This window comes from Hippocampus comes, unplaced genomic scaffold, assembly GCF_001891065.2.
Source record: "Hippocampus comes isolate QL1 unplaced genomic scaffold, H_comes_QL1_v1.1 scaffold237, whole genome shotgun sequence".
Taxonomy (NCBI): Eukaryota; Metazoa; Chordata; class Actinopteri; order Syngnathiformes; family Syngnathidae; genus Hippocampus; species Hippocampus comes.
The window spans coordinates 1,103,873-1,117,159 of NW_017806159.1; the positions used below are offsets into that span (position 1 = coordinate 1,103,873).

General features: G+C 41.7%; 1 protein-coding gene across 7 annotated transcripts in view; it reads left to right on the top strand.

Moving 5' to 3' along the window:
* Positions 1-13,287, top strand: part of zmp:0000001200 (dedicator of cytokinesis protein 9) — a 62,548-nt gene that overhangs the window by 22,118 nt on the left and 27,143 nt on the right. For 6 of the 7 annotated variants that reach the window (XM_019895395.1, XM_019895399.1, XM_019895397.1 and 3 more), the window contains exons 2-3: positions 8,532-8,648; positions 12,267-12,356. In XM_019895395.1, coding sequence (XP_019750954.1) covers positions 8,532-8,648; positions 12,267-12,356 — 207 coding nt within the window. Of the gene's footprint in view, positions 1-6,239; positions 6,533-8,531; positions 8,649-12,266; positions 12,357-13,287 lie in introns of those variants that run through there. The other variant, XM_019895398.1, reaches the window with a different exon arrangement.

Consider the following 13,287-nt stretch of genomic DNA (forward strand, 5'->3'; position numbering starts at 1 on the left):
TTGCCACCTTGGGCAATCCATTAGGCCAGATTATGAGATGATATAAACTGTTGAGTTTGCCGTTTTCATTCCCTCTGATTGCAGTCCGATGAGGTGAAAGATCACTCGGACTGCAGCTATCGAATATTTTTTGTATTGAGTCTTATTTTAGCGATTGGACTAATTCAATGAAAAATTGGCTTTGCATTATTAAACAACAATGCCACGGATGTGAGAGTCAGGTATTATTTTTGTCCACTCAGAGTTACCATCCTTACGTTCGACATGAGAAAATCTGTGAATTTGAGTGTCCATGGTTTTAAAATGCTGGGGCCTGGTAATTATTAATTTCAAGTTGTCCAACTTCTGTGAATTTCTGATCAGTTCTCAACAGTCGATGTGTCAAAATCAAAACATTTGCTCACATCTGCTTTTACTTTGGAAAAGAGTGATCAACATTTTTACCCTTTTTTTCTGTCATTATGGATGAAACCAGTAACTGAATCATTTGTTTGTGCATTTTCTCCTCTGTCAACGTCTTTTTTTTTTTTTGTAATCGAATCATTTAAATTATTGGATTAAGCGTTGCAGCACTAAGTAGATCACGCACATTGAACACTTCACTGCAGTCGTTGATCTTTCAACGACTGCTACCGGCTTGAATAACACAGCCCATTCCTCAGTCTCGTTCTTAAACGGCTTCTTTTGTTGATGTGTTTCCATTCTTTGTTTTCACAAAGCCGCAACTTCCACTCTGTGTTTGAGTGGCCAAAAACAGTGAAGTGCTGAAGCATCTGCAGCTTTTATCGGAGGAATGTTGTTGCAAAATAAAGGGTGTGTTGACGCCAGCTTGGTTTAAGATAAGGTGTCTTTCATCGCATTGTCTTGGGAGTAGTGATTCCCACATACTCTATGAAACTTTTGCTTTCAATGAACCGTAACTAATGAGATGCTCCCTTATGTGGGGGAGTTGAAGAAATACCAAACCAGATCTGCTTGTCATCAACTGTAAATCAGGCGCTTGTTAAATTCCATTTAATGGAGTTAAATCCACTTTTGTTGTCATGTGTATGAGTGTTTATATTGCTGTAATCTGGTTTGTGGTGCAACTAAACTGTACTGCATAAATGTCAGCAATGGCACTTTATTTAAAAGGCATTGACATAATTAATGCGGGTGTGTGTAAATGCTAAGAGGTCATAAGGAAGACGTTGTTATTGAATTTTTAATTGCTGCTATACCGATAAATGGGTCTCAGGAGTCCCTGCCCACCCATCAAGTTTGCCCCACACTGAGTTCCTCCAACTGTGACATGATCAACTTGGCTTGGCAAAGAACCTCAGCCACTTTCAAGTGTTTGGTGATCGCGATGATCCACATGCCACATACACCTCCGGGAGTAAAAATGTTTTCATTGTCTGTAAAGGGGCTCACTTCCTCCCGCCCCTGGCAGGATTTTCAGGGCAGCTTATGCCGTCGCTCACTTGCATGGGAATAAGAACACGGTTAATTTCAGCAACACAAGCAATTTGATACGTAAAGGGTGCTATAATTTTTGCCGTCTGTTCAATCTGTTTAAAAAAAAAAAAAACATCTCCAGCTTTCCAGTGACTTTATCATCACAGATGGCCTTCAGGTTTCACCACTTATGAATCTACACTAAAACATTAGCGGCCACAGTTTTCTTTGTTTTTTGTTTTTTTTCCCCTCGTGATTTGCCTTCATCTTTTGAGATATTTCAACTTAATTGCTGAAACCTGGACCATTATCTTCAGCACTCACGCTTATATTCTCTGAAAAGACATGCAAGCAGTTTGATTTTTCTCCCCGATTGTAATGGAGCCTCATTCCAATTCGTCTCTGCAGTGGTCATTAAGTAAAAAGTTGCGCTGAAGCTTTGCTCTAGATCGGTTTCACTGCTTTGTTCTTCTTTTACAGTCTACTGAAAGGTTGATACTAAATCCAGACTTTCGTCTTACTCTTGCAAACTAGACAGCGCTCACATCTGACTACTCAAGAACACCACTAATAACACACTTTTACATGGCATGTTTTGATTAATTTCAGTGTCAGAACTCTCTGGGGTCTCATGGGTGGCGGTCTCTGGTTGCTAAGAGGAGGTAAGGGGTGGGCTGTGTTTTTGTGACATTCCAGGTTACACCCTGTCTTTCTACACTTCACACCAAGATCCTATTAAGATTACGTAAATGAGAAATGCAAACATGGTCCTGTAACGGTACTGGCGGTACAACTTGCTGGATATACCGCACATAAATGTCTTGCTAACTTGTATTACTTGAACTGCAACAATCACTTTAACAGAAACTGAAACAATTGAATATTCATGAAATGACAAATTAAGGCAAATCTGCCGAAAATAATTGCCTTGAATGAACTTTCTTTGTTGACACTCATGAAAAAGTACAACAGGTTTACCAGAAAGAGATGCCGTCGCTGTTTTTTTATTTTGTTTCGTCACTTCGGACAGTGCTTTTCAATCTTTTTCGACACAAGGCACATTTCTTTCATTGAAAAAATCTCGCTGCACACCACTAGCTGAAAATGTGAAAAAAGCTTATTTTAACAATAAAGTTTTATATTGTTATTATAAGCGGGTTTTTTTTACATTGAAAAATAACGCTATATTATAACACTTATGATTATTATGTTCACATTTTTTTTGTTGTTAAATGAAATGCTGTATCTCAAAAGTAGCTACACGGTGTCACGGAATACTCAAAGATTGAATACTCATACTGGTAATGGTCCGTAAAAAAAAGTGTCAAGGAACATCCCTAAGCGCTATAGAAAATGGATGCACAGATTACAACAAAGCTATTAACCATATTATGAGAACTCCTAACTTAATTGTTTACTCACCAATGATGACCGGTTTTGGGCATTGACAAAAATAATCAAAGGGTTATCTTTTGGTGCAAGTGATAGACCGAACCCATGCGAGTATGAACTTATGTGCGGCATCCTATTTTCACTGTGGCTGCCAGTTGAGGAGTTCACCAGACAGACAGTTAAAACGAGGGCAGACGCAACCTTCTGGCACATACGTGACTCTCTCATGCCTCAGGGACTCTCCATGAACAGACTATATAACACATGGGGGCATTATCTCGTAAAGGCTAAAATTAGCCTCTTAAAGTTGTGTTTCCAGGCAGCTAATTCAATTCTCTGTTGCTTAAACGAGTGGTGGGTCGGGGCGGAGAAGCTGAGAGGATGTTTTGTATCACATCATGTCAACATCTGTTGCAGCTCAGTGACAAAAGAAAACACGGTGGGGTAAATTTGTGAAGTGCAGCCAGAAGTGGATCTAAAACAGCACGAGCTGTTGAACCGCCTTGCTGCTGCTCTCAAGAGGGTCTTGTCGTGGGCCTTGAAATCGAATGAGGGTTTTGAGTCAACTGCTTACCAATCAAGAGAATTTGCCAGCAGTGTGGTCATCCCCCTTTGCAAATGGCTTTGTTTAAAAAGTGTAATTTTATTATTAGATCATTTTGTATCTGTCATCTTGAGATGTGGGCGAGATGGATTTCACCAGTTGGTCACAACCAGCAGAGGGCACAATTAATTAAGTCTGCCAAAATGAGGGGGAAAAACCAGAACCATTTTAGCCCAGAATAAAGATTATTGTTCTAAATGATGCAATACCGCTACCTTCATGATAAACTGTGGAATAGTAAATTGTGTGACATTCCCTCGGGTGTCAAAATAAGCCTCTCAAATTCCCTTTTGCACTGCCTCCCCGACAAATTTGGCGTGAAAGGCTTAATTTTCCAGACCTTCTTTCCAATAAATTTACATTTCAAATGCCTATCTTAATTAGAATGAAAAATTAAATCATGTCCACTTTTATTATTTCTTTGGTGTTCCTGATTTCTGACAGGCTCCACTGCATGCCACTCGCCACAGCCGCAACGCATTTTTTTTCAACGTGCTTACTTCCTGCATAAACCAAAGAATGCTGATTCCAATCAGAACCGGTAGCCATTCCCACAATAGTTTCTGGTGTACCCTGACATAGCGGTACAGTAATCTTTTTTAAAAATTTACACAGACATACTTGGACCACTGTCACCTGCCTGAGATGCCACAGAGATCTGTCTTGGCCCCATTTAGGTTTTTTTGCCCCCCAGAGAAATAACTTCCTTTTTAACCCTTTCAGGGACAGCGGTTACTACAGTGGACAGCTTAAGATAAGATGAGATAAGAAAACTTTTATTCATCTCACAATGGAGAAATTCCCAATTTACAGCAGCAAAGTTATGAAAGGAAGAAAGTAGAAGAACAAAAAGTTACAAAACCAAAAAAAAAGCTTCCCATGTTATCAGGTTACAGGGTGCATGAAAGGGTTAACCACCTTGACGAAATGCATGAAGTAGATGTAAAAACCTTAAATTAGACATTATTGCCTTTGTGGGTGGCCTGTAGCAGCATTTGACAGCGGAAGGAGAGCAGCTGTTGAAGCGCTGACCTAGTCTCACTCCTCACACTAAAGTGATACCAGCTTGAAAAGATAACATCCTTCTGCGTAATGATCGGTCCACCATTCCAAGGTGGCTTGGCTTGGGCTGCGTCGGATTGGAATGCCCCTCAAGCAGTTGTGTCAACAAGTAGAGAGACAGGAGCTGGGCCTAATCTAACCTCCGTGAATATTTACGCTGGTCGTATTACCCACAGTCACGTGGTGGAGCATTCGATTTGCGTGTGAAACCTTTTAACTTTGAGCTTTACGGCGGAACGCCTACCATTCCCAAAGGAAATTATGGAAACGGGAAAACAAAATATTCCAGTATCAAACTACGCCATCATCAAATCTTTAATGTCTGCTAAGGGTCGGCTGTAAAGAACATTTGAATACAGTCCTGGTGCTAAGGTGAATTGGAAAGGTTCACATTCTTCATTGTCACTAATCACAGTGTGAAAGGAAGTAAAACACACTTAATGGGAAAATGTAAACACAGTATAACACTCTTAGCAAATGATTGAGGGGAAAATGTTATCCAGAATGCCTGACCGAGCTGTTAGGTGCATTTTGAGTCTTTTTAGCTCTCTTGTCATGTTTTTTTTTTGTGGTGCATTTTGAGTCTTTTTAGTCCTCTTGTCATGTTTTTTTTTTCTTGGTGGGTGGGGGGAAAGTGATTGACATGTCTGACTCACAGTTGTGTTCTTGGATTGAATCTTGGCTCTGTCCTTCTCCCCATATTTCTGTTGCTTTTCTTCCTTTTACGCTTCCTCCCACGTTCTGAAAATTATGCTTCTCAGGTTAATTTATGACAAAGTCCAGCTGCACACCGGGGACTTTGCCAAAATTTACTGTATGGGGTTTGGCGACTCATTTTTATGATAAGTTTGTGCAATACAGATTTGAGCATGCATCGTAATTTATAGCATGTTTCAGAAAAAAAAAAAAATCCACCCGTTACCAATCCTAACGTTGAATCAACTGTTCAATTGCTCCGTGCGTGCCCAAAAGTTGAAAACTTTGCTCTGGGTGGATGCCGCTAAGCAGCCTGCGATTAGCTTGCAAGCCTGTCCAGGGTGTACCCCGCCTGTCACCCCAATGTCAGCTGGGATAGCTTCCAGCTCATGTGCAACCCTAATGAGGGAGAGGCACGAGAGAAAATAGCTGGATAGTCTTTTCTTCTCAAATGCTGTTGTGCCTTTGGGAAAAAGGCGTATGACAAAGCAAAACAAAAGTGCATCTTGATTGACTATCTCTCTCAATCTGACTGAAGTGCAAAAGCTCTGAGAAGCCATGAGCTACATGATGCGATGAACTCCATTTGACTTTGACCCAACTTTGTCTTACTCCGAAAGTGTTCTCACCTATAGGGGCAAAGGGTTTGCTTAAACCGCTGCAATCTGATGACCTGCATTCTGGCACCTTATCTGTCGCACTTGCGCAACATCATCGCTAAATCACGGGATCTGACTCACTTGTCGGTACTGTCACAGGGTGCAGTAATGCTATACAAACAATGTCGCCTGATGTCACCTCGGTCTCTCGCTGCTCTTATTTCAACTGTCCCCTCCAATGGCCTTGAACCAATCCCCAGCCAAAATGCCTTGCGTTAGGAATGCATTTCTTTGGCTTTGTCTTTGCAGGTGGATAGTAGAGATTCAGATAGCAATTGTGTATGAGCGCATTTGTCCATGCGTAGGGGGTGTTGAACTCCCCCCGGGCAGCCCGGTTGAGTGTAGGAGGGGCCATCTCCCCAGGCTGGGTGTGAGCCCAGCACTCTCAGACAGATCAGTCGCAAAATAAGGAGGGTGTGAGCTCAACTCAGTGAGAGAGAGAGAGAGAAAAAGAGAGAAACTTCCAAAAGTCATTTCCAGTGCAAGGATTCTCCCCTGTCGGATATGCTGGCTGACCACTTCTTTTGGGAATCTTTCTTGGAACTCTCTACGGTCGCAGCTGTTGACGATGCAAGGAAGGGCGAGTAAAGCTCCAAAGAAGGAGCTCGTCATCGAGAGTCCCCAGCAGTATAAGAGTTTGGCCGCGGCGGAGGCTGAAGTGGACTCAGTGCCACAGGTGGCGGTAAGGCATCTTAATACCGTTGGCTCTTTTTAAACGATGCGTTCGTACGACTAAAGTGTTGCGGAGGGTTGATCACGGTGATTAAGTCTCAAAGCAGGTGTCATGTGGGCGACCGTACTCGTTGGTCATCTGTGTCATTATAGCATGCATCAGAACCACATGCTTGGAGTGCTGCGTGAGCACCAGAGGGGGACTGTTGAACTCAAACTTTATCCCATTACTGTGGCTTGTAAAGCATTTTTATTTGGCTCAAAAGTCAAACTTAATTGGTCCGGCCGGTTGGGCCACTCCAGAGGAAAACGGAATGAATATCTCGACTGCACTGCTTCAGAGGATTCTGTGATGCCATTTTTGTTTGGGATACAGTTCATGTTTCTTTACCTCATTGCACATGTGACGGTCAGATGTATCTGGCCTGTTCTCAAGCGTAATTATCAACTATTTGCAAGCCACGGTGACTGCATATCTTTGTGAGCTGAGGGAATGATGTGATCACGCTTGCTTGCTCTTTGCATGAGTTTTTTATTTGTTTTTTTTTGTTCATGGTGCTGTGCGGTTGACCACTTTGCCGCCCTAGACAAAGCATTGTGGGAAAGCCCAGTTGGCGATGCAAAGTGACAATTGCCTGCAACAACAACATTGCGGGTAGGACCTCATCCATCCATTTTCTTCCGCTTAACTGGGGTTGGGTTGTGGAAGCAGCAGCCTAAGCAGTGTAGCTCAGACTTGCCTCTCCCCAGCCACTTCGTCCAGCTGTTTTGGGAGGTTCCCGAGATGGCCAGGTGACGGAGGGCTCCGTTTTTGTGCGTTTCCTTTCTTTTGGTATTTTCGTAGATGGGCGCAGTTCGAAAGAGGCGTTTGCGCCATTGTGGGAGAGAACACAGCCGACTTGCTTTCCGCCTAACGGCTCCTCACATTCCCTTTCAATTCAGTGCAGGAGAAGCGCACATGGCCTCATTGCAGAAGCAGAAAGGGACTCGCTGGATTCCATGCCGAAGATCAAAGCGGGAATATGACCGTTTATAAGAAACTGCAAGCACATTTCAAAACCAATTCAGATGCGTGTTAAACTTTCACTGCATATTACTACAATGATTAAGGCAATTGTAAAACACACTTAGTGTGTGGTAAAATAAAAACATGTGGCTCTTACTAAAACTATTCTTCGTCTTGGTCTAATTGCATGTACAGATTGTTGGCAACAATGTCCAAGTGAGAGGTTGCAAGCTGACACCGATTCTGCAAAAACACATTTTCTATTTGGGTGTTTTCATGACGGGATGGGAAAACATTTATTCCATCAGGCTTTCATTTCACCAGGCTTGGTGACCGCGAAGGCCATGGCGCATTCGTCACATCTTGTTTTTTTTTTCCGGATCATTCTCCTCTTGAAATAATTTGGTGACCCTTCTGTAGCGCACAGGGCGTGTCTTTTTAAGAAAGGCAGCGGGACTAATAATAATGGCTATGTTCTTCCTCTGTGCATCGTTCTTTGTTCCTACGCTGCCGTATTTACCGTGCATTGTGAAAAAAAAAAAGAGTGTTAATGAATTTAAAACAGAAGTGAAACGCTCTGTTCATACTGTAGGGCTGCAACTATTTTAATAATTGATTAATGTGTTGATTTTTTTTTGATTCATTAATTAATTGGATTAAAAGAAAAACAACTAATTAAAAAGGGAGGGGATATTATTTCAAACTGACAGTACAGAAAATGGGCAAAAATAAATTGAGTATGATTCCGTTATTGGTTTGGTCCATTTAATGATGTTGATTATTTTCCAGAGTAAAAGCAGACATGCAAATGACAAAATAATACAACACAACACATAAGACACAGATGTCGGAATTTGGAGGACTTGGGCAGATTTAAGTTAAACCAAGTCTCCAAACCTGTATCTAAATAGTTGTGGATTTCATTTGATAATTGATTAGCTGTCGATTGATGAATGAATTGTTGCACCTCCAGCTCATCGCGCGATTTGTCTTTCTTCTCCAGGTGAAGCCGAAGGTGATCGAGCCGCTGGACTATGAAAATGTTCTGGTGCAGAGGAAAACCCAGATCCTCAGCGATGTCCTCAGGGACATGCTTCAGTTCCCCCTGGAGGACTTTGAGGTGAGTTCCACAACCGATCTGCAGGCCGTACACGCAAAAGATTCGGCTCAGGAAGGCTTATTGGCATTCGTCGGAAGTAAAGAGGTCATGAGGAGTTAGGACTGTATTTATCGAAGGGAGTGGTACTTCACATCATGATCCTCTTACGTTACTGAATAAAAGTGTGCTTTAGATTATGAACGCCGATGATTAATATCTTTCGGGGTGTAGTACTCACGCAAGTCCTGAAATCGAATTTATCTGAGCGAATGTGCCCGTGCAGAGTTTTCTTTGTATTTATTTGGCTTGTGCAGTGCTTTCCTATTCTAGGCCAGCGTTGTGAGTACTGGGTGGGGTCACCCGCAGCGACTTTTCCTTTGTTTACATCCTTCCATGCTGTAGCGAGAGGAAGGTCACGGGGTCATCAGTTTAATTGGCTCATTCTGTCCCGTACGTTGTGACGGAGCGAGCGTTCCCTGCAGCCACGTTGTGCAGGACGTTCGCTTCCTCCAAAGGTTCCCCCATTGAGGCAGGAACGATTCATGGAAACCAGGTTCTGTGTTCGTATTTTTTGATTTTTTTTTTACCTCAGGAAATTTGACTTTTTGAGCGCACCAAAAGTTCACAATGACTGTGTGACCTTGCCAAGGACTTTATCAAATGCTTAAATGGTAGAGTATGGATTTTGTTTTCACAGCTGTCCGTTGTAGGTTTTAGTCACTGGCCATGACTTTAGCTTTTTATTTATTTTTTTCCTTTTATATTATACCATATTCACAGAAGATTAAAGACTTGAGGGCGAAAACACATTTGTCAGTTTAATCACAAAGCATTCCAAAGGGAAGCTTGCTTAATTCCGGAGGCTCTACTTTGGGAGTCAGCTGACCTTTAAAGAATGGCAGTTTGGTCTCGGTGTATGGTTTAGAAGTCAGCACACTACTCTAACTACTAAAAAAAAAAAAAATGTAATTAAATGTCGCATTCTCGTTTATATTGCAGCCTCCCGTTACCAAAGTCACGCTCACCTGTCACTGGTATTCTCCACTTCGATTCATCTTTCCTTAAAGTGGCTTGCTAAATATCTGAAGTGTAAAAAAAAAAAAAAAAAAAAAAAAAGTAGACGCATGTCATGCCTGCATCATGATAATTCATTGCGGATCCTTCTGGTGTGCGCGACTTGGTCACGCAGACCCAAATGAAAGTGTTTCACAACTACGGGGAAGATGAATTTGTGCGTGTGAGTATCGGTGCATTGTACTGCATTGATGAAAGGTTTAGCACACCGCTACACAGATGCTACTCCTTATCTCATCTATTGCATTTCCCCATTATGTGTTAGCAGTAGGCTAACGGAACTAACTCATTCACTCCTAAAGACATTTTTAAACGTCTTTTCAGACTTGGTCTAGAATTGACTGGTACTGAATGAGTTAAATGCCAAGTTATGTGATCGTTTTGAATTTTAGTTTAAAATTTTAGATTAGCCGTGGCAGTAAGCAAGCTTGAAGCTCATTTTGTTGAAAAACCGAGTTCACTGCCACCACACAACCAAAAAATAAATAAATAAATCAGCCGACCCACAGCTCATATCTTGAAAAACGCTTAAGTCTGGTCACTTGTTTTACCTCAAGGCACCAGTGCATTTAGACTTGACGTGATTGTTGCGGACACATTTTCCATTTCTACAGGCCTGGCAGCTCGAGTCCCTGTGACAGTAGTGCAGCCTTGGCTTTTATCTTTTAATGTATCATATTCAAGCCTGCTGTGAAGCGATCGTCATAGTACTACACACAAGTGGCACATTGTCGGGGTCTGACAGGTGATTCTAACTTTTGAGGGGGGGGAACACTTGCAGCCCAGTGATTGAACATGACATCTGCTCCTGCCGCTACAAACTGCCGTCAAGGTTTTAGCAACCTTTCAGCAGGCAGTAGGTATTCACGCCTCAAAGGGGTTTTATTAAAAAAAATAAAAAATACTGCTTGGTGTTAAAGTAAAAGCCAGCAGAAAGAGCTCCTTTGTCGGTGAATTATTGTTGTATAAAGTCCAGTGTTTGTCTATTCCTCCTTTACCAGAATTTCTATCAGATACAGTATCTCCTTTATTGTTGTATCCCCTCTGGCACATCAAAAGTCATAATGTTGGTGCCGTTCTTTCTCTGAGACAATGTTTATACTCTCTCCATCTGTTTTGCATTTCCAAGTTGTTGGCATAGTGCACCGCGGGGCTAGTTTCTCCCCGGACTCTCGATGAGTCCGAAGGTATTTGTCCAAGATTATCATCCTTTTCCCCTGATTCAGTTTGAAGTGCGTTCAAGTCCATCCATCAAAATTCAGTAGTATTGGCTTTTATGGTTACCCAAACAAAGCGTCATATGGCCGTTACCACCCTCCCCTGACTCATAAGACTTTTTTACTGCTAGCTTCCCCTAATCCAAAAGCTTTTTGACGCCCTACTCCTTAAAACATCTTGTGCAAAGTGCAGGTCTCAAAGCCCGAACTGGCTTGTTATTGGCAAATGTCTGCTTCTGTCTTCAATACATCAACTAATTTTTCAAAGACAGGTTACTGTATTTAACGTGTGTTACATATTTAGTTTTGTTGTTCATGTTAAAGTGCAAATAAAAAAAAAGCGCAAGGTGGGGCGGGGCGGTATTTTGTCATATAAAGGCATTAAAATTAGGGAAAAGCAATCATTTCGATTTATATTTGTTGGCGCGATTGACGAAAATGAAGTGTCAACTGCAGCCCGTGTCTCATAAAATTTTGCTCCAAATGAAAGCCCAAAATGAAATATATTTGATTATATACGTTGTCGCTCTAGTACATAGACTGTGAGCTAGATACTGCTCCAGTTTTTTTTTCTCTCCGTTAAGATCAAAGCACTTGCAGCATGTCTGAATCCCGCACTGACACAGAAAAACACTTGCAGAAAAGCAGAACACATTCGACTTGCTCCCAGATTAACTTCTCTCACTTAAAGCTCGTATTTATATTTCCCCCCCACGACCACAGGGATTTAGTGGGGTTGAATCACTTACTGTAGTTAGTTTTACAGTGATTTAAAGAGTTGTGTGGAGAATTAATTCTCCCGCAAAGACCCGAAGAAAATAATCATTGCTAGAATGTGAGAGTTGACTGGCATTTTATTACAGCGTTGCTTTCTTATCTCTTGGTGTGACCATATATTCCATGCTTATCACATTACTGCCTTTTGAAATGTCCTCGGGCTAATTTTGTCCATGTAGAATAGATCGATTAAAAAGCAGGGATGTTCTTTCTGCAGACAAATATGTATATTAACTATGTTGGAGGATGGAAATGCCTTTTGGCCAGCATGCAGTGAGCTTGTTAGCCATGAGTGAAAGGCTTTAGGTGGCGTTAAAGGTGCTGAGATGCTGATTACTAGGCGACCATCTGTACAATACGGGAAAGGAGCCAGATTCAGGGTGTGTACTAAAATATGGAATTTAGGGAGATTACATTCGGTCATACTGGCCTCTTGATTTCATTTCACTCTTATTACGTTCATCATGTTTTGACGCCCGCTGCTTGTATCTTTTCTCTTCTGCATCACATTGCGACATGCTTCGGGACCTCACATTTCTTTGTTGACCGTTTCTCAACCTCTTTGTTGCAGATTTCAACTTTGAGACGTCAAGGCAGGAGTCTCTACCCAACAGTGCCTGACAATGCCGAGAGGGAGGCTCAGAGTTTGTTTGTCCAAGAGGTACACATGTGGTTTTATTTACCCTTTTAATGCAATAGAAGTCATGGATGGATGGATTGTGAAAGCACCACCGTGAGGATAGTTCAGACAGTATAATGTCAAGCAACAGCACTGTACGGCTAATGAAACTAATAAGGCCCGACTAATTGTAGAACTGGGCAATAAAACAGATAGATACATGGAAAAACTGTTCCACAAGTCCGGAATGCAGTCTTGAAATGTAATCGCTTGCCAAAGACCGACAGTAATGTGAGTCATGACCTAAATTAGTGACTTGAATTAGCAGTAATGCATGTAACACATCAGAGAACATCAGGAAGACTGCATAGATCACGTGAAACCTAGCCGCCGTCTGACTATGTCGCCTGCTGCATGAATGATTGCACTCATTACAAATCATGACGCTGTGAACCAAACGATTGATGTTGGATCTTTGTTGCGAGCTCTTGTTTACACCAAGAAATAAATGAGAATGAGATATGAATACCCAGACGTTAATCAAATGTCTGGTACTTTTCTGAGTTGTTGCTGTTTAGACTTCTGCCACTGAGGCATGAACATGTCTCTTTTTAATTGGGTGAAATAGTCAAGAAGATGGAGAAGATTTATGAAGTAGGGTGGATAGAGTTCACCACTCGCATTAAAATGAGGTGGTAAAAGCATTTTGCGACAAGTTTAAAGCAGTAGCAACTCATTTCATTTCACGAGCTACGTAACAACTGGCCATTGAAGTGGCATATTTTGATAACATTGAGTATATTGTATATTTTTGGGGGTATTTTTAATGTCTTTCCCAGAAATCGCCTGCATGCTAACATTACATGTGCGCTAAGGAACATAATGCTACACTAAGCTAGTTTCAAGGCTATAAAGCGTGTTTTATTGTTCACCTTGAAATGTTTTGCTCCAAAAACTATTAGGTGCTATCAGC